Genomic DNA, 21,794 nt, shown 5'->3' on the forward strand with positions numbered 1-21,794 from the left:
GAACGTCCCTGAAGCTGAATCGAACCAGCCAGCTTGGCAATGAGACTCCCACCCGAGCCACGCCCTGCTGATGCTGGGGACGCATTTTAGGGATAAACTCAGTCCCTGCTACTGCAAATCCTTACGTCCGTGACTGACAAATGAAAGGAGGCAGCTGGAGTTAAAATCCAGCCTCTGTGACTGTGACCCGGATGTACGATTTACCTTCGATATGATCTCAAGTATGAAACCCTTATTAATAGCCTTCCCTTTTCACATGTATCACCTAATAAGAGAGCTTTCACTTTTGAAGGATTTGTCTGCCACCCTTGCACAAATACACAGTAACGCCTGATCTCAAATTCAAGTTCCTCCTTTTTGCTGAAGACGACCATGAACCCTCCCTTCCTGAAACTGAGATTCTGAGGCCTAAGCGTCAGCCATTATGCCGCTTGGAGCCCCTGAATGAGCATCTGTCGCTCCAACGAAATAACCACAGGCGCAGGCAGAAGGAGCAGATGTAACCTTTTACTCCACCGTTTCCTTCTCCACTTTTCATATTAAATATCTGAAATATATTAATCTTAAAAAACAATATTAACACAGTACTCAATGAATACAGGGAGGCAGTAAACAGCAAGTCTAGACTGCAAAATCGCAGGGTATTTTACAAACGAGAGTGTGGGTGTGGTCAATTCCAGGTGTTTCCAGCTGACTCGCCAACAGGAGCACTGTGGAATTCTGCGATGTGTCACACCAGGAGAGAAACAAAGCCATATAAAAATATATGCGGCAACGCATTGCTCCATCCTCCGGGAGATGGTCGCGGTACCACAGGCCCTTCATTCAGGTTTAAAGTAACAACACAAGCACTTTTTTCTTTTTTTTTTGGTGTTCAGGATTTTCCCCTAACGCCTTCAGTCTCTAAGTAGATTTTCAGGCTTGGGGTAGCCAAAGAGGACGAAATCTGCTTCGTAGAGTTTGTAAAGCTGCTGCCTCCAGGCCAGGGGAATTTTGGCAAACCAGCCTTCCTCCCAGCTACTGGCAGTTCTGTTCCGGTAACTCGGGGGGAACTGGAGCAGCTTGTCCACCTTGAGAAGCCGGAGCAGCTGGGTGGCATCCTGGTCCAGGGTCTCCAGTTTCCCCACAAAGTCGTAGTCTATCTGGCAGGGGTGGCAGAGGCGGTGCACCTGCCTCCAGTGCTCGTTGAAGGGCGCCAGCTTCTCGGTGTGAGGGTCCAGCAGGTACTGGATGAAGTTGGCGAAGGACACCCTGAGGCCTGCACTGAAGGCCTCGCTGACCGACTTGGGCAGGCTGGTGTGGTTGGAGTACCTCTTCAGCATGGGGACGGCGAACTTCTGGTAGAACTCTTCGTTCTCCAGCTCGAACTTGCTGCGGAAGGCCGAGATGAGGCGGACGAAGGGGTCCCGCACGAACAGGAACTTAGTGTACTTTTTCAGCTTAACTTTCATGAGGTGGCGGGAGAACTTGCCGTAGCGGCGCCAAAACTTGTTGAAAGTCAGGTGGGTGCTGGAGTTGTGGACGTACTCCCGGGGGATGTCCAGGGGGTCACGGTAAGGTGTGCCCTGGTCCGAGAGGCTCTGGCTCAGGACGATCATCACACGCTTCCAGTTGGTGCAGGCCACCTTGGGCACATAGCAGTAGATGACCCCGTGGCGGTCGTCCACGATGAGGTGGTTCAGCTCATAGTTGGGAATGTCATCGAAAGAGCGCTCCTTGGCGGGAAACACAAAGCTGGCGTTGGCGCAGAAGCCCCTCAGCACGCTCCTCCGTTCGGCCTGCCGCCTGTCCGGGTCCGGGCTCTGCTGGGCGTCGTGGCTGGACCAGTCGTAGCCCCTCACACTCTCTTCCATGTTGCTGAGCACAGGCTTGCTGGAGGCCAGCAGGGAGGGCTGCTCCACCTTTCTACCCAGAAGGATGTTCTGCTTCGCGTGAGCACTGAGGAGCTTCTCCAAAATCTCCTCAATGCTGGCGGTGAAATACTTGCCGTCCCCTGGCTTGGGGCTGGGGAAGGGCTGCAGGACGTGAGGCCTGGAGAGGGAAGTGTGCAGGTACAAGTGGGCGGTGCCCATGTTGTCCCAGTACACGATGATCAGGAGGATCATGAAGACGGACCCCAAGACCAGCCACAGGCGGAAGAACCGGCTTTTGGTCATTGTGTCCATGGATGCGGGGGCCTCTTCCCCGGATCCTTTCACTTCAGCTTCCTGTAGAGACCGGACGCTGCCCTCCGAGGAAGCTGGAAGGCAACAGAAACCAAGTTAAAGGCTAAGGTCCTCTCGCAGCCTGCGTCCTGAGAGGATGGTGCCTGCTGCCGTCTCAGACCCAGTGGCCCTGCTTTTCCCTCCCTCGTCCACCCTCCGTGAGGTGGACTTTGGGGGGCTGCCTGATGGGGAGCTTCAGCTTCTCCAGGTGATGTGACCCATGAGGCTTGGGAAGGGTGAGTGTGACTGGAGAGGTGACTGGAGACCCCTTACCACCGCACTGAAAGGGGGAGGCCGGACCCAGAGCAGCCCCCGGGCGGGAACGCAGACCCTCGTGAAGAGTGGGTGTGAGAATGAAAGGAGAGGCGCAGCGAAACAAAACACGGTAACAAGAAAGTTAAAGCTCAGTGCAATGCTGAACTCACCCCTTCTCCCGCCCAAACCCCTTCTTCTGTGCACACGTCATCCAAACCAACACTTGAGACGGGCCCCCGTGTGAGGCCGACAGCGTGCTGTGAGCGGTGCAGGCTGCTGCCGGCTCTCAGCCTCCTGGTCCACAGCACCTGTACGAGGAGGGGCTGTGCAGGCTGGAAGTGACATTCGTGTCGGGGCTTCAGCTATCTGGAGGGCTGTCACATGGGAGAGAGAGCAGCTTCAGAAGATACAACTCAGAAACTGAGTCGAGCCTAAGGAAAGAACACTAATGATTATAAGTGGGCCCAAACCACTTAAGAACGGGCTGTTTTTGAAGCCGTACTAGGACTTCTGTCACTGCAGGCATCGGGGCACAGACGGACGGAGCACGTCTGGGGTGTTCTAGGGGAGGGTCCCGCATTGTGCACCCTCTGGGACCTCTCCCAGTGTACACTTCTGAGTCTATATTCCTCGTATGCATCCGACTATGTACCTGGTATCTAATACATTTTCATAAAATGAACCTAAAAGTCCATTAGGCAGAAATTTGGGTGCAATCTCTATCCACCTCTGCAGCTGTTGTTTATTGTTTTTTGTTGTTGTTTACTCTTAATTCACTTTTTTTAAATGGAAAAATTAATACATACTTATGGTAAACAGGTCAGCAGACAAAGGGTGGGGTGGGCTTTTACACAAAAGGAGCTGAAACGACCCTCTGACAGAGAAGAGTACATTCTCTGGTCATCACCTTCATGTAGTGTTTCCTGAGCCCTAAGAGCTCGTCATGTGCTCCCACAGAAAAAGGAAGAGCAGAAAAATCTGGTGACCCCTACCCTGAGGGGTGGCGATCACACCTCCTCTCACCCACTCAGGGCTGTCGGCCATGTGCTAGAGTCACACAGCTAGATAGTTATTATATGTTATATATTTATTATATAATTATTACACATTATAAAGGTAATAACCACACTACACACATCATGAAACAGGAAACAGGATTACACGTGAAATACCCTGCTGTCTCTTGCACAACTGCTGCTGGTACTTTAGCTCATTCCCTTCGAGTGGGTCGCGGGTGTGAGTGGAATAAGAACAAGCAACGCTGCGACAGCTTTTAATACGCTTTTAATGGTAACGGTTAGGATCACAAAATTTTACAGCCTATTTTTAAAACTAGATCATAAGCACCCAGGTCATTAAAGTTTTCAAGACCGTCCCTTCTCAAGGATGTGCAAGGGCGAACAGTTTATAAAGATGAAGGTGAAACCATGTTAAAAGAAAAAAGTTTGCCAAAGGCTGAGAAAGCAGCAAAGGGAAAAAGTAACTTAAAATGTCAAGTGATTTAAGAGATCAGTTTTCAATTTTAAGATCGAGACTAATAGAGTACAGGTGATACAGCATCACAGTTACATCTTGTGGACACAGGCATCGCCACAGATCAAGGATCGTGCTCTCGGCCACATACTTATAATGCTAAGTACCAGAACCACCTGGCCTGATAACCTAAATACCTTGACTTATTTTTCAGCCAAGAGGTAGTATATGCACATTAATAAATGCCAGTGCCTACAACATTCTGTAAAAACTCTGACTCTCTTTACTAATAATTTAGTAAGAATTCAATTTAATTGCAAGGAAAAGACATGGTCAAATATTTTTTGGAGAATTACTATATATTGATAACATCTTCTTAATAGCAGCTGCCACTTATCGACCTCTTACTGTGTGTCAGGCACTAAGATACGCATTTTACACATGTATGTTACTGCAGGCCCTCTGCACACAATCTGGGGCGGGGGTGCAGCATAATCCTCTTACAGCTGAGAAACTGAGGCCGATCAGCACATGAAAAGATGCTCAATGTCACCAATCATTAGAAAAATGCAAATCAAGGCCACAGGAGACACCACCTCACACCCACCAAGATGGCTACTGAAAACAAAAGCAAAAAAAACCCAAACCAGAAAACAACAAGTACTGGTGAGGACGAGAAGAAGGTGAAACCCTTGTACACTGTTAATGGGAATGTAAAATGCTGCAGTCACTGCATAAACAGTATAGAGGTTCCTCAAAAAATCAGAAATAGAATTGCCGTATAAAGTTACCATGTGATCCAGCAATTCCACTTCTGGGTCTATACCCACAAGAATTGAAAGCAGGGTCTTGAAGAGATATTTATACACCCGTGTTCACAGCAGCATTACGCACAGTAGCCAAAAGGTGGAAGCAACCCATGTCCATCAATGGGTGAATGGACAAACAAAATGTGGTCCATCCATACAATAGATTATTATTCAGCCTTAAAAGGGAAGGAAATTCTGACGCCTGCTACAACATAGATGAAGCTTGAAGACACGATGCTCAGTGAAATAAGTCAGTCACAGAAAAGGACAAATACTGTGTGATTCCACTTATATGAGGTCCCTGGAGGAGTCAAATTCATAGAGACAGAAAGTAGAAGGTGGGGGCCAGGGGCTGTGGAGGGGGATGGGGAGTTAGTGTTTAATGGGGACAGAGTCTCAGTTTGGGAAGATAAAATGAGCTCTGGAAATGGATGATGGTGATGGTTGCACAGTATGAATATGCTCGATGTCACGGAACTGCACACTTAAAAATGGTTAAGGTTGGGCTTCCCTGGGGGCGCAGTGGTCGAGAGTCCGCCCGCCGGTGCAGGGGACACGGGTTCGTGCCCCGGTCCTGGAGGATCCCACATGCCGCAGAGCGGCTGGGCCCGTGAGCCACGGCCGCTGAGCCTGCGCGTCCGGAGCCTGTGCTCCGCAACGGGAGAGGCCACAGCAGTGAGAGGCCCGCGTACGGCAAAAAAAAAAAAGAAAAAGAAAAAGAAAAAAAAGGTTAAGGTGGTAAATTTTTTTTTTAAGGTGGTAAATTTTATGTTACGTGTATTTTACCACAATAAAAACAAACTGGAGGGAAAAAAATGAATTAGAGCTGTAACAGTGGACTTGGAGGAATTTCCAAGAGGTATTGTTGAATGAATAAGGCAAATGTAGGACAGTGTGTAAAAAATAAACAAAGCTAAATATGGTAGAGAGCTGTACAGAGGCTAAATTTGGAGCCAGCTGCCGAAGCCACAAGCTACCCTTACAACCTTGTGCAAAAGCTCCACAAGCCAACTTCACCTGGAATTTGCTTATTAAGCAAAGTTTTAAAAATTTATAATTGGGGGGCTGTTGCACAAAAGCAAGACAGGTCTTCCCCTGGGACAGCCAAAAACCTGTCTGCTTTTTCAGTGGGGAGACTGGTCCCAAGAGCCTTGTCTTGCCCTGGAGTCCTGCCACGTCACAGCCCCTTCCAGGCCTTTCTAAATCAAGGGGATGAGCGCCTACACACCAAGCTGAGGCAGCGTTTACCGATGAAGCTGAGGCCATGGTTCATTTTTAACATCAAGGAACAGGGCAGTCCTTTGTGTTGTCATTTCTAACCTCAAACATGCCACAAAAACAGCATGGAAACAAGACTGTCTGAGTGTATTAAATGGCCTGTGAGAGTAGTCCTTTGAGAAGAAAGGACTGTGGCTACTTTAAAATATTCATGGAGCACAAGTTCCCAGTTTCTCGGAAGAGTGGAGAATAGAGTCGAGACTACCACATAGCATCGCCAGCAACAAGTTTTACTTTTTAAAAGGGAGTAGGACATCTAGGAATTTCTGGTCCAGGTGCCTGGGCAGCTCAAGCTGGACAGTCTGGGTAACACTTCCTTGTCTTCTGGGGGTGAGAGCAGCACAGTGGGGAAAGCCAGCTGAGAACCAAAGCCTGCTTCAGAAACATGTCAGGGAATAACGATGACCTCATAAAGTAATTTTTCATTCAAAAATAAGGGCATTGTTTCCGAACATAAATCTCCCACTATTTCAAAACGCAGTCAACAAAAAGCCCCCCAAGTTTTGAAGAAGTAGAGCAAGAAGAACCTTCACAGAGGAAGTGATCTACGATTGGCGCTGCATATCAGTCTCAGGCTTCTGCCCGCAGCAATAGAACTGACAGCAAAGTCTATCCAGAAGTTTCATCTTTGGGGGGCTGGTTTTCTACAAGGGTTTTGTCAAAGGCCCTTGTAAACACTACTGATGAAAGAATTAGGTTGGGTTTAAACCAAAACACTGTGGCTAGGCAGAGCTGTTTCTTAGCTCAAGGTGGGGTTAAACATTTCTTCTGACACATGGCAGGGTATGATGCCAAGGGTAGCTTGGCAGCCCCAGGAAGCAAGCACCCAGTGCCGGCCGCCCACATAAGGCTGCTGGTCTCAAGGAGCCTTCACACCAATAGTAGGCAAGAATCCGGGAAGATGGGGTGGTGTGCAGCTGAGGGCTGACCTCCCTCACACTCAGATGTGTGTCATCCTGACATATCTAGAATAGAGGGCCACAAGGCCAGACCCATACTAAGGCCCGTATAAGGGCACGTCCCAAAATTTGATAGCAGAACTGACAACTACAGTACAAAAAGGTCAGGTGGTATATGCTGGTTAGTTTTACGTGTCCACTTGACTGAGCTATGGCTGCCCAGGTAGTTTGCTCACACATTCTGGGTATGCCTGTGAGGGTGTTTCTGGAGATTAATGTTCGAATCGGTAGGCTGAGTAAAGCAGATGGCCCTCCCCAGTGTGGGACAGCCTCATCCAATTTGTTGAAAGCCTAAATAGAACAAAAAGGCAGAGGAAGAGAGAATTCCCTCTCTCCACCTGACTGTCCTTGAGCCGGGACGCGGGTCTCGTGCCTTCAGACCTGGCGAGTACTAGGACTCTCACCAGCAGTCTTCCTGGTCCTCAGGCCTGCAGACTCAGACTGGAGCACACCGTCAGCTCTCCGGGCCCTGAACTACTCAGCTTCCATAACCCTGGGAGCCAATTCCTCATGATAAAGCCCTTTACACATACACACATACCTTATTGGTTCTGTTTCCTTGGAGAACCCTCACTAATATATCAATATTTATTTTGTCATATGGACTGGGGTGTGTGTGTGTGTGTGTGTGTGTGTGTGTGTGTGTGTGTGTGTGTATTTACTACATATTATAGATACAAGTGATCAAACCAGTGAGAATTAAACAGTGGGTGGTAATAAATGGAAATTAATGTATCTGCCATGGTGGAAAGGAATGTTAAATGCAGAGAATTTCAGCCACTATCCAATACAAGTGTTCCAGAGGGAGAGGTTGAGATTCATTTTTTTCCCATAGAGATATCCTGTTATTCCAGCACCATTTGTTTAAGAGACGGTTCTTTCCTGATTAAATCACTTTAGCACCTCGCTTTTTTTCCTTTTTAAGTCAGGTTTATTGAGGTATGATTTATACACAATAAAACGCACTCTTTTTAACTGTACAGTCTGATGAGTTTGGGCAAATGTACACTATAATTAAGATATAGAACATCTTCATCATCCCCCAAAGTTCCCTTATCCTCCCCCAACAGCCAGCTCCAGGCAGTACATAGTTCTACAGTCCTGCCCTTTCTAGAACGTCACATAAAGGGAATTATACAGGAAGTCGCCTCTTGTATTTGGCTTCCTTCACTTAGGAAGATGCGTTTGAGATCTGTCCAAGTTGTTGCTTGTGTCATTGCTGGGCAGTACCCCACTATATGGATATACCACCATCTGTTTATCCATTTACCAGCTGATGAACTTTGGAGTTAGCTCCCTTTTTTGGCTATTATGAAAAAAATTAATGTCAACTTTTTTTGCATACAGACTAGTTTTTTTTTATGCTGAGACTTTCAAAAAGTCAAAAAGATTGTATTAAAAAATATCAAGCAGATTTTTAACCTCCTGGAAGGTTCTGTAAGATCCATAACAGTAGATGTTCTGTAATAAAGCTTAGGGACTCTATTTAAAGACCAAACTGACCATCAAAATATGATACATAAATCTTAGATTATCAATACTTTTTCAATTATAAAATTTTACGGGCTCAAGTGATTATAGCAAGTTTGCAGGGCACAAGGTTAATAAACAAAAGTCAACCACTTTCCTACATATCAGCAATGAACAAGTGGAATTTGAAATTAAAAACAGAATTCCATTTATGAGCAGCCCCCAAAAGAAAAACACTTAGTATAAATCTAACAAAATATGTACAAGATCTATATGAGGAAAACTACAAAATTCTGATGAATGAAATCATCAGAAGAACTAAGGAAATGAAGAGATATTCCATGTTCAAAGTGCTAAAGGATAGGAAGACTCAATATTGTCAAGATATCCATTCTTCCCAACTTATAGATTAATCCCAACCAAAATCATAGCAAGTTATTTTGTGGATATCAACAAACTGTTTCTAAAGTTTATACGTAGGAGCCAAAGACCCAGAATAGCCAATACAATATTGAAGGAGAAAAACAAAGCTGGAAGATTGATGCTGCCCGACTTCAAGATTTACCATAAAGCTACAGTAATCAAAATGGTGTGGTATTGGCAAAAGCATGGAGAAGTAGATCACTGGAACCAAACAGATAGCTCAGAAACAGACCCCCACACGGTCAACTTATTTTTAACAAAGGAGCAAAGGCAATACAAGGGAGCAAAGACAGTCTGTTTCTGTAACAAATAGTACTGGAACAACTGGATATCACGTGTAAAAAAAAAAAAATTAAAAGAAAGAATCTAGACACAGACCTTCAAAAAAACTAACTCAAGGGCTTCCCTGGTGGCGCAGTGGCTGGGAGTCCACCTGCCACTGTGGGGGATGTGGGTTCATGCCCCGGTCCGAGAGGATCCTGCGTGCCACAGAGCGGCTGGGCCCGTGGGCCGTGGTCGCTGGGCTTGCGCGTCTGGAGCCTGTGCTCCGCGGCGGGAAGGGGGGGGTGCCGCAGCAGTGGGGGGCCCACATACCGCAAAAAAAACTAACTCAAGATGGATAATAGACCTAAATGTAAAATGCAAAACTATAAAACTCCTAGAAGGTAACACAGGAGATAACCTAAATGACCTTGTGTATTATGATGCCTTTTAGACACAACATCAAAGGCGATATCCATGAATGAAGTAACTGTCCACACAAAGATGTGTACAAGAATATTCATTGTCGCTTTACCCAAAATAGCTACAAACTGAAAAGAACCCAGAGGTCCATCAACAAGTGAATGAATAAACAAGCTGTGGTGTACTCCTTCGGTGGAAAACTACTCAACAATAAAAAAGAGTGAACCACAGACTCACACATCAATACATGCAACCACATGGATGAATCCTGCAGATATTACACTAAACAAAAGTACCCAGACACAAAAGAGTACATACCACATGATTTCATTTATACAAAGGTTATAAAAGGCAAAAATAGTGACAGAAATCATAGACTGCAAAGGGACAGGAGGAAATCTGGGTGATGGAAATGTTCTATTATATTGTTTGTAGTGGCAGTTACACAGGTAGATATATCTGTCCACATTCATAGAACTTTACACTTAAAATGTGTGCATTTTATTGCATGTAAATTATACCTCGATACATTTGATTTCAAGGGGAAGAATATGTGAGCAGTCTTATTAAGTCAATCACCAGAAGCTAAAACTTTTCTCTTCAGCACAAACACTATGAACTAACCAGCTGTCACTGATTTCTACAACACAGGATAAAAACACCAGCACTGAAGTCCTACACAGACACCTGGAGATCGGGAAGAAAAGGATAGGAATTCTGAGGCCCAGTCCAGTCTCTGCTGAGTGGCCTGGGATATCTCTTTAAGTGTGAGTTTCAATTCTTCACCTATAAAACAAGAACAATCAAGGTCTTTCTGCTAACCGGAGCTACTGAGAGGATGAAAATGAGACCATATCAGCTAAGTGTTTTGTAAAATAGTAAAGCATGTTCTTTAGACTATACCATTGGCCTTAGTTATCTTTGTTTCATCTGGCCCTCAAATATTTGTATCATATAAATATAACATTATTTTTATTATTACTCATGCTTTCTACCAATAGCCAGTTATCAGCAAAGAAGAATGTTATGATTTCAATTAATTTTATAATAATAACAATAGCTAATATGTTTTCCAAAGTGCTGTCATAGGCCTTGCATATCTTAACTTATTTAATCCTCACAGTAATTGTGATAAAGTTGGGGCAAAACAGCCAGGCAGGGGCTCCCCTGGTGGTGCAGTGGTTGAGAGTCCGCCTGCCGATGCAGGGGACACGGGTTCGTGCCCCGGTCCAGGAGGATCCCACATGCCGCGGAGCGGCTGGGCCCGTGAGCCATGGCCGCCGAGCCTGCGCGTCCGGAGCCTGTGCTCCGCAACGGGAGAGGCCACAGCAGTGAGAGGCCCACGTACCGCAAAACAAACAAACAAACAAACAAAAAACAAAAACAGCCAAGCAACTTACCCAAGTGTACACAGCTACAACTGTTCAGAGCTGGCATCTGAACAACTGATTTGAGAGCCTACCTTCCCAAACACTACAGTCTACCAGCCTCTACAGTAAATATTTAATGCAGAATTGGTTGGTTTTTCTAGACACTCAAATTTTTATTACCTTTATTTCTGAGAAAATTTGCTTTTCCTTGTCCAAATAACCAACTTCTGAGCATTAAATCAAGTGACATGACCTTCATTAAGAAGTCCAAGAATGTTTCAAGTTTTATTCATTTATGCTACTGGCAAAGAGACCAGAAACTACCTACTTCTTTTCCAGCTTTGCAAAGGCAAATAATTCACTGAGGGTCTCATCACTGTAGTCAACAGAAATTTGGAAAGTTTGTTAGTGGCCTCAACATTTACCCTCTGCACCCCGTATGGCCCAGCCCTGCAACTGATGCTTTGGTGTTGGATTAAAACCCCCATTGTAAGGTATATTTTCACTTCCGTGTCACCAGCACTGGGGGTTTATTTGCTTATAAAATTACTTCACTTGTATTCGGTTAACCCTGAGAACTAAATCTGACTGTGTATCCAAATAAAAATAAGTAATAAATGGGCACATTGATCAGAATGAAAGGTTGATGTCCGTCCCAGAAGACCTGAATGAAAACTGAGCCCAAACTTGGCCTTTGAAATAAAGTAACTTCCCACAGAGGTGGCCCACAGCACACTTGGCTATCTGCTCACATTGGTGTCTTCGTCCCTGGTCTCTAAGCCCCGTCGGTACTTCACAAGTAGGCAGGGTATTAGTGTAGGCACACCAGTCGCATATTCCCAAACTAGATTTCAAGCTCTTAGGAGACAGGGATCATGTCTACTATATCTTCTATATTCCTCGCAACACTCAAATACTTGTTGCATGGTATTTGACCCTGGAATCCAAATAACTCATTTCCCAGAGTTAAGTCAATTCAAAGAAATTATTTCAAGGGAAAATAGATAATAAATTTCACTATGATTAGCTTAAGAACCTGATTAGGGCTTTACCTTCAAATATATGCAGACCCTAACCCCTCTACTGCCCTACCTCCTGTGTGCACCCTGCCCCCCAGGCCACCACCAGCTCCCACCTGCGTTACTGCAACAGCGTCCAACTCTCCTGCCCATACTATCCTCTTTAAACCCAGTAGCCATGGTTATTCTGCTAAAAGTCAGATCATGTCATGGCTCTGCTCAAAACCCTCCAATCTCTGGAGTCCAACAGCTTCCCATTTCCAGTCCTTACAGTGGCCCATGACAAGCCCTATATGACTGGGATCCCACACTCTCATCCCCTTTACTCCCCGTCACTGGCCCCACTCTAGCCACAATGGCCTCCTTGCTGCTCATCATCTACACCAACTAGGCTCCCACCCCCTGGCCTGCACATACCCAGGGAATCCTGTGGCTCACCCTGGCACCTCCTTCTGATCTACGCCTGAAGCTCACCTCATCAGTGAGGGCTTCCCTGATCACTCCCCACCCTGCATGCCCCATCCTCCGTAGCTGTTTTTTCTCCATGTCATTTGTCATTACCTCCAATATTATATATTCACTGGCTTATTTGCTTATGGTCTATCTGCACTAGAATATAAACTTCAGAAGGGAGGTACCTGACCCTTCAAAGTTTGTCATAGTTGTAGCCTCAAGGCTATGAATAGTGCTTGGCATACAGTAGGTACTCAATAAAGAGTTGCTGTGCTAACAAAAACAGATAAACATGACTGACCCTGATTTCATAATTTCTGAAACTGGGTGACAGGTAAAGAAGAGTTCATAAAACTATTATCTCTACTTTTTAAAATATATTATTTATTTATTTATTTTTGGCTGTGTCGGGTCTTTGTTGCCGCGCACAGGTTTTCTCTAGTTGCGGCAAGCTGGGGCTACTCTTTGTTGCGTTGCGCGGGCTTCTCATTGCGGTGGCTTCTCGTTGTGGAACACGGGCTCTAGGCGCGCAGGCTTCGGTAGCTGTGGTTCTCGGGCTCTAGAGCGCAGGCTCAGTAGCTGTGGCGCACGGGCTTAGCTGCTCCGTGGCATGTGGGATCTTCCTGGGCCAGGGCTCAAACCCGTGTCCCCTGCATTGGCAGGCAGATTCTTAACCACTGCGCCACCAGAGAAGTCCCTATTATCTCTACTTTTGGATATGTTTTACAATTCCTTTATAACAAGTTAAAAGAAAAGAAAAAAGCTAAAGAAAGCACCAAATCTCTGATATGTGACCACAGGCAAGAGACAGGATACAGAGAACAATGACAATGTTTAGCTGCACACAAAACGGCCAAGAGTCTGGCCTCTTCTTCATCAGAGTTGGAAGCTTACTGCCTTGTCTTTATTTTGATCAACTTTATGCATGTATGCTAAAGGATTAAATTGTCCCAGGAGTTGACTACACACACAGTCCCCAGTCCCTTTCTTTCTCATTACCCACCTCCATCTTTCTCTCTCATTCTTATTAGCTGAATCTTTTGGTGTCACCACCTACCTCTAAGCAATAGCCCTGGGCGATAACCGATGGTTCAGCTTGAGCATCATCTACTGACTTCCCCAAACAGTGGCAGGCAGCTGGCAGAAAGGTAGTCTCTCTTTCTTCCCCTGGGCCCTCCAAACAACCATGTCCTTCTCATCTCCACGCCTCCTCCAGACAGGCATATCAGCATTTTAATTAGAGCAATATTCGATGTTTACATAAATTATTATCATTGCACAAAGGCTATTCACAGCTGAGCCTTGCAGTACACCGTAATTATCTTTCTTTCCTGCCCAACGGCTTATTTTCCCTGGAACTAGTTAACAGTCTTGTGTTTTCACTTGCTTTGCTTTCTATGTACTTAATCACTAATACAGCCCCAACTCTGCCAACTGTCTAAATCTCCTCTCCAGATGTTCCAGAGCATCAGGTGCCCCATCAATTTCACATTTCCCAAAAAATCTCTTGGAGGAAACTTCAAGGCTCAGGTCCCAAGATACCTGCTCTCATGCCTGGTACCTGGCCTGGCTGGCATCCCAGCCTCTCCATCTCATCCAGCAGATTCTTTTCACCTCTCCTCTGAGGCTAACCCTGTCTCCTCTAGCCTGTCTTTCCAGATTCACCACCTCATTCTGGGAGAGTATGCCTGCCAGTCACTTCTTTAAAATACATGAGACAAATCTTTGGAGCATTTGTGAAAATATCTTTATTATATCCTCCTTTGCCTGAGTTTAGAATTCAAGGTGGAAAATATTTTCCTTCAGAATTTTGAAAGTAATGCTCTCTTGTCTCCCAGCTTCCAATGTTCCTAAAGATGGGTTCGGAGCCATTCTGCTTCATCCCGTGATGACCTGTTGGTGGCCTGTCTTTATTCTTTCTGAGAAGCTAGCATGATCTTCTTTGTCCAGAGTTCTGAAATTTCCCAACAACGTGTCTTGGAGCGAGTGTGCACGTCTCTCTCTCCATGCGAACTCTCACTATGCAAATTCTGAAACAGCTTCAGATGCACTTCCAAATAAACCTGCTTCCCAAACTCTTACTAGCCACTATCAGAAACTCGGTATCCCTCCCTATACAAACTTGCCCCCCACACTCTGAATATCCAAACTGGGAACTGAATAGACAGGTGAGTGAAGGATACCTGCATTTCCATCCGTGGTGCCGGTCACTCAGTGGGCCCCTTCAGAAAGGCAGAAAGTTTTGGTTCTAGGATTTCCCTTATCATTTTGCGGGTGATTTTATCCCATTTTATTTCTTGCTGAAACTGTTATTATTCAGCTGTCAATTGCCTAATCGGATGCTTTTTCTTTTTTCTCTCATTTTCCATCTCTTTGTTTTTCTGTTCTATTTCCTGAGTTCTCAACCTTTTCATCTACTGAGGTTTTTATTTCTTCCACTGTATTTTTTATATCCATGTGTTATCTTTTTGGATTTCTGCATGCGATATTTTCTATCTCCATGTGTGTATTAGTGACAGTATGCTTTTTAAGTGTGCTTCCTGCACACTCTCTATTGCTTCCAAGTGTGTGTTATGATCTCTATCTTCCAAATCAGAGGTTTCTTCACTTGTCTTTGGTTATCTATTCCTATTTAAGGGGTAGGGGATTAAAAGAACTTGGAAGCTCTGGACCCTAGAAAGGGGTTATTAATTATGAGCTTCATTAGTGAGTGATCCAGCTGGGCCTCCTTACTGTGGACCCCCTGATGTCACTATTTTTAGGTCCTTTCTCAGACTACTCACTTTCCCCAAAGGCTCTTCCATTCTCCTGTCTGGAAGGAAAAGTACCAACTGACAGTGTTCTGGGAGCCAAGCAGGCTCCATTCGCTTCATCCTCTTGGGTTTAGTACAGCAGTCCAGCCCCTCTGCCCCGCGCAGCTGCACCTGGTGCTTCCTATTCCTCTCTGAAATACTTTTAAAGCTCTCTAAACAGTTACAGAAACCACCACCTTGGTTAACTACAGGAAGTACTGAGTTACTGAGTCAGTTATCATTAAGCACATGTGTTGGCAAATGACTGGAGAACCATCAGCCCTGGCTGCAGCCACAGACCCACTAAGTAAGCGTGAAACTAACCACTACTTTCTGAAGAAAAAGATAAAGAAACAATCGAAAAATTGAAACTAAAGATGTAAGTTTAAAACAAATTATTAACTAGCAGCATTTGTTTCAGTATTATCAATAACCAGTCTCTTATCCAGGAACGGCACTTCAGCCTTGAGACCCTTCTAGAAGAGAATCACCCACTAGCCTTGGTGACTGTATGGTAATGGCAGTAAACTGCATTCCCACCATCAGCCATCCAACATGCTCTTCTTCTGCCATCTATCGCTTTCCCGCTGGACTCCCCAGGATTCCATCCCTGGACACATTCTCTCTCTCCACGAGCACATCTCATCCAGAATGGCCCACAAATACTGCAAATTCTACAAGTCTAAAAATCAAATGCATTTTAGCCCCTTCCTTCTCCAAACCTGCTCCAGTATTCCTTATCTCAGGTACCAGCCCCCGTCCTCAGCACCCAAGTGAGAACCTTGGTTACTTTTGCCGTTTTCCTTTCCCTTTCACCACATCCCACAGAGCGCCACCGCACTGTGGATTCTCCTGCTTGTTTCAAGCTGACGCCCTTCTCAACTCTCAGCCACTGTCCTGACCCACACCCTCTTCAAACGTACCCAGCTCAGTCTCCATCTCCTGATACCCTGGATCTATCCTCTGTTCTCACTAGTGTTACTCTTCTAAAACGCATCTCTCACATCCCACCCAAAACCCTGACTACTCCTCACCAGAAGGATAAAAGTCCAAACTCCCCGGCATGGCATTCAAGGCCCTTTGGTCAGAAACCTCTTTCTGGTCTTAGCCTCCATTTCAATCCTCAAACCCCAACCCACAATGAACACAGGGACTCACTGCTCCCTCCCCCCAAACGTCCCATTCACTTCCACGCCTCCACATACCCTGCTGCCTCCACTTGGAACCTTCTCCCCAAGCTTCACTCGTCTCTCAAGGTCCAACTCGTATGTCATCTCCACTATGGGAAACTTCTACAACACCAAGAAACAAGTTTAGCTGCTCCCTCTTTCTTCACACTTCGTAAACACCTAGATGACAGCACTAATCACATGGTATTATAGTCAGGTTAATCATATTACCAGCACCTAGCCCAACGTGGCATCTTACAAATGATGAGAGGCTCAACGTTTGCTCAGGTAATGAAGTAGGTGCACACTGACTAACAGTGAACAGTACTGCTGGCCTGAAAATAACAGCCCAAAGTCTTATAAACCATCTGGCAAGAAAAATAAACATCCATGTGTGTCCATGCAGGCACTCTCTAAGTTCTCAGTAGTGCTACCTTCAGGTAACACTTGCGTTGGTGTCAGCTGACACTTTAGAGGTAATCGTGTTGCAATATATGTGTATCAAATCAACACTTTGCACATCTTAAACTTATACAACGCTAATCAATTATACTTCAATTTTTTAAAGTTTTCCCGGACTTCCTGGTGGCGCAGTGGTTAAGAATCCCCCTGCCGATGCAGGGGACACGGGTTCGAGCCCTGGTCGGGGAAGATCCCACATGCCGCAGAGCAACTAAGCCCGTGCGCCACAACTACTGAGCCTGTGCTCTAGAGGCCGCGAGCCACAACTACTGAGCCCACGTGCCACAACTACTGAAGCCCATGCGCCACAACTACTGAAGCCAATGCGCCACAACTACAGAAGCCCACGTGCCACAACTACTGAAGCCTGCACGCCTAGAGACCGTGCTCCACAACTAGAGAAGCCACCGCAATGAGAAGCCCGCACACCGCAATGAAGAGTGCTCGCTGCAACTAGAGTAAGCCCGCATGCAGTAACGAAGGCCCAAGGCAGACAAATAAATAAATAAAATTGCCGCCTCTCAAACCACTAAAAAAAAAAAAAAAAAGTTTTCCTAATAACTCCTTTTTCACACTGACACCAGCCCTGAGTCACCTTCCCAAAGCCAGGTGTTCACAGAGAAGGGCTAAACTGTGCCCTGGTTTGGGGGCAGGTGAGGACCAGCCGAGCCGTTTCCCAGCTGCCCCCTGCCCGGACCCACACGTGTGGGGACAGTACCCTTAAAGATGCGCTTGCATCCGCTCTGCCCCCAACCCACATTGTCATTCATCCCGGGTCTCCTGAGTCTCTCCGGCGTCGAATTATAACATAAATAATTCAATAATCGCGGGAACACTACGGCTTGTTGTGCTCCGCGCCAGACGGAACCTCGGCTCCAGCCAGCGGCTTGCGGGACATGTCTTGGTGGCTAGGAGCCCAAATGGAAGATATAAGTCCTACTGTTAGCGACTAATACATGGCTTCCTTTCGCTGCTTCTGGCGCAAAGGGTCATCTGAGTGGTACTCTTCCAGGACGCGCCCGCATCCGCCGGGTCTGCAGTCATAGGTCCGCGGTCAGCGGGACGGGGAAGTGCCCACGGCCTCGGGCGAGCCAGGGCACCGGGGCGGGGGCTCCCCCCTGCACGAGGCTGGTGGAGGGACCCGTGCGCCCGGGCGTCCACTCGCGGTCCCCGCGCACGGAGACCCCCCAAGGGCTCCCCGGAACCCCGCGCGCCTGCTCCTCCCTCCACATTCCCCAATAGCCCAAGGGGGAAGCTGACAAGCGTGCAAGGAGGATCCCCGCCCCGCCGCCGCCCCCCCTGCAGGGCAGATGCCGGGCGGCCAGAAACGGGCGGGGACGAGCCCCGACGGCGGCAGCTGACCACAGCCGCGAGCCCCACCGCGGATGGGCGGCGCGCCGGGCGCCCCACGCCCCGTTCAGGTCTCCCTCATCCCCACAGGACCGGGGCTCAGAGACGGTGCGAGCCCAGCCAAGGTCACACAGCGACGGCGCGGGGAATCGGCCCGGAGCCGCGCCGGACCCGCCCAGGCGGCTGAGGGGACAGGACCCGCCGCGCCGCCGGGACCCCCGCCCCGCGCCCCTCGCCTCACCTCACCTCACCGCGCGCCCCTCATCTCGCCCGCGTCCCTCGCCTCACCTCGCGCGCCCCTCGCCTCCCCTCGCGCGCCCCTCGCCTCACCTCCCCTCACCTCACCTCGCACCGCAGCTGGCGCCTCCACCACCTCACGAACAGCGGACCGTCTCGAGGCCGCCCCTCCACCGGCCCCGCCCCCCGCCCCTCTTCTCGCGAGAAATCGCGGCCCACGGAGAGGCCACGGAGGCCGAGGATCACCCCCTTAGTGCGCCTGCGCCCTCCGTACCGCCCCGGGCCTCCCCAACCAGTGCCATGTGGCGCCGTATTTACGGCCGGGAGCGGCCCCGCCCCCGGCCGCGGGGAGCCCCGCCCGCTCCCAGCGGCCAATCCTGCGCTGCCCGGCGCCCGAGACCAGCGAGGCGTTGCAGCCTTTCGGGTCCGGCGAGCCAGCACTGAGGCAGCACCTGCTGTCTACACGACCCGTTCGCGAGCACCGACTGCCTGCTGAGGATCCTGCTGCCGGGCCCTGTGTGGCCTTGGGCGAGTGACTGAACCTCTCTGAGGTTGTGTCCAAGTCCATCAGTAGGGTCGTGACTTCAGCCTGCAGGGAGCTATAGTGACACCAGGTGAGAGGGTGCGTGTAAAGCGTGTAAAGCCTGATGCGTCGTCAGCACTCCCATCGTGGTTCTTACTGAGTTTTTAAATTGTGGTAAAATACCCATAACATATTGCCATCTTAACCGTTTTTAAGTGTGCCGAGGGGCCTTAAGTACATTCACATTTTGTGCAGCCGTTTCCACTGTCCACAGAACTTTTTCTGTCAGTGAAGTTGTTCATGGTTCCTCCCAGTGGGGGTGGGCTGCCTTCTGAGGGAAAGCTAACAAGGGCCATGAGGAAATTTCAGTTGTGACTGAACTGTTCTGTATCTTGATCGTGGTGTTGGTTACATGACTGTGTATGTTTGTCAGAACTCCCAAAACTCTACACTCCAAAGGATGCATTTTGCTTATATATACATTATACCTCCATTAAAAAAAAAACTTTTAAAATGTAACTTCCTCCAGCCAAGATTTTGCTAATTATGAAAAAGTGGTGCTTAATGAAGATGAACTCATTTACCCAGAGGACGGCATTCAGAGGCGCTCAATTAATGTTTCCACTAGACCAGCAATTCCCAACGTATACCCTGAAATGGGGGCCTGCAGAGAAGGTTCTGGGTGCCCCCTTCATAAGATGAAAGGGTTCTCTGGTCAAATAAGAGCAAGGTACAGGAAATAAAGTTTTAAATGTTTAATTGCAGCCAGACTTCTCAGACCCTTTGCCAGGATAAAGCATGTCGTGTATTGTAATGAATTTCCCCGTGAATTCCCCAGGCCCAACCCCTGGGGGTGTTGGTAAAGGCTTCTTTGAATTAAGTAGACGTTCAGGTGCCCAGGAGCCAGAATCGCACACTGCAGAAGCCTTCTTGGGAATGTGAACAGAGCACCAAGGTTGTTTGGGTGTGTGCCAGGACTCAGGGTCAGGAAGCCGGGTGAGGGTCTCAGCTGACTGGACCTGGAGCTGAGATAAATACCACCCTTCCCTGGGAGTGGGGAGAAGGGAGGTGGAGCAAGTTCACAATGGGGCCAGGCCCCCTTTTGGGGTGATGCCATGCTTTAGAACCAGGTGGTTGCACAGCACTGCGAACGTCCTAAATGCCACTGATGTGTTCACTTTAAAAGGGTTGGTTTTATCTTAAGTCAATTTCACCTCCATTAAAAGAAAAACCAGTTCTTGCATTAGCAACCTACATTTTTACTTACCCTCTCTGAAATAGCTACATATTACCTCCTCATTTACCTAGAGGGTAGCAGAGGCTCAGTGAAGTTAACCAACTAGCAGAAGACACACAGCTGTGTAAGTGACAGAGTTGGGACTGGAAGTCAGATTTGGGGCTCCAGAGCCAGAGCTCCACTGCACCCCAGTGACCTCCTTGACAAAAGGGCACCTGTTGTGAGGGGTTTGTGAGCAGACCAGCTCCCGTCCACTGTGACTTTCGTCTCCCCTCTTCCAGTCCCCGAGCTGCTTCAAGCTGGTGGACCCCAGCTGGCCATCTTTCCCCACAGCAACGTCGTTGACTGCGGCCCACCTTCAGGACCCCTGGGCCTCTTTGCAAAGGCCACAGCCTCCCAAGGGCTGACCACAGCCTGGCCCAGTCTCCATGACTTAGTTTATCATGATGTCCTGTACCGACTACAGCTATTTCTGCTTTCATAAGCAGTGTTGCAATGGAAGAAGATAGACATAACTGTGGCTCGGGCCGGGAAATGTCAGCTGCCCCCATTAGAGGCAGCTAGGGAAAGAAGAAGAAGAAGTAGTAGAAGAAGAGGTATGAGAAGTGCAACTTCCCCTCACCTCCTTTGCAGGTGATAAGATAATCCAGGAGAACGGACAGGTGAACCTTCCTGATGAATCTGGACTCATGGACCCTCGGCCCTATCCCAGCCTCACCGCCGTGTTTCTGTTTCAGACGTCTTGTGGGTGGTGTGGAGTAATGCAGAAGTGGTCGGAACCCACCCCGGACGCTAAGGCGATTACAACACAGCAGTGTGAACGTGGCAGGTCTCCCAGCCTCTCACGAGCTTCAGTTCCCTTATCGGTATAAGGCGTGAAATAATGACGCCCGTTTCCCACAGCGTTTACACATAATGAGACAAATGGTGTGTGCAGAGGGCTGGCCCCTAACGGCACTTCTGCTGGGAGACCGGCTGGGAAGCACTGCGGTGGTCCCGACGTGGATGATGGTGCCTTAGGCTCAGATGGTGGTGGGAAAGGAGGTGGGGGCAAAAGGATGATCGAGAGAGATTTGGGAAAGGGGGGACAGAATGGAGAGGGTAGGCTGATGGAGGGAGAAGGGGAGGGAGGGGTCGAGTGTGATGCCCGATTTCTAGGTGGGCATCTGAGTGGGTGGTGGTGCCACTATACCCAGAGGAGAACAGTTTGGGGAGCGAATTTTGTGAACCTGGTATTCTGCGTGCAGAGTGACAGCACACGCATCAGGGAAACAGTTGGATGTTTGCATCTTGAACTCAGGAAAAGGGGTGCAGGCTGGAGGTGGGAGCGTCAGAGGTGCTGTAAGTGGGTACCCTCACCCCAGGGGTCCACCACACCAAGTCCCTGCACCTCCCCCCACCCCCCAATCCTGGCAAACCCTCTCTGCCACCTTCTGCTTTACCCTCCTGGCCGCTGGAATGGCCAGTAGGGCCCAGATGCCACAGAGGCTACATTTCATTCTGGGGGCAGCAAGAGCCCAAAGGGAAGGGAGAGGGGACCCTGGTCTGGCTTGAGAAGCTGGAAGAGCAAAACCCAGCCCCCCAAATCGATGTGCTCAAGGCTACCCTGGGGGTACGGACAGGAAGC

At 48.1% G+C, this 21,794-nt stretch overlaps 1 protein-coding gene across 6 annotated transcripts; it reads right to left on the reverse strand.

Moving 5' to 3' along the window:
- Positions 1-493: 493 nt before the first annotated feature.
- On the reverse strand, positions 494-21,025 carry CHST12 (carbohydrate sulfotransferase 12). 6 transcript variants are annotated; one of them, XM_032606220.1, is made up of 3 exons: positions 18,516-18,599; positions 2,630-2,833; positions 494-2,239 (listed from the first exon to the last, which is right to left on the reverse strand). In XM_032606220.1, exon 3 carries the CDS (start codon positions 2,163-2,165, stop codon positions 897-899), a length of 1,269 nt encoding a protein of 422 aa, XP_032462111.1. In that variant the 5' UTR covers positions 2,166-2,239; positions 2,630-2,833; positions 18,516-18,599; the 3' UTR covers positions 494-896. The 6 variants fall into 6 exon arrangements, with proteins under 6 accessions (XP_032462111.1, XP_032462112.1, XP_032462113.1 ...); XM_032606221.1 differs by having other exon boundaries at positions 2,630-2,890; positions 18,516-18,569; XM_032606222.1 differs by lacking the exons at positions 2,630-2,833; positions 18,516-18,599 and adding an exon at positions 20,790-21,025.
- Between the last annotated feature and the right edge of the window lie 769 nt (positions 21,026-21,794).

This window comes from Phocoena sinus, chromosome 15 (assembly GCF_008692025.1).
Source record: "Phocoena sinus isolate mPhoSin1 chromosome 15, mPhoSin1.pri, whole genome shotgun sequence".
Taxonomy (NCBI): domain Eukaryota; kingdom Metazoa; phylum Chordata; class Mammalia; order Artiodactyla; family Phocoenidae; genus Phocoena; species Phocoena sinus.

What these genes read in the sequence shown, in the direction of transcription:
- CHST12 (XM_032606222.1), bottom strand. Translation starts at nt 2,165, where the DNA reads ATGGACACAATGACCAAAAGCCGGTTCTTCCGCCTGTGGCTGGTCTTG.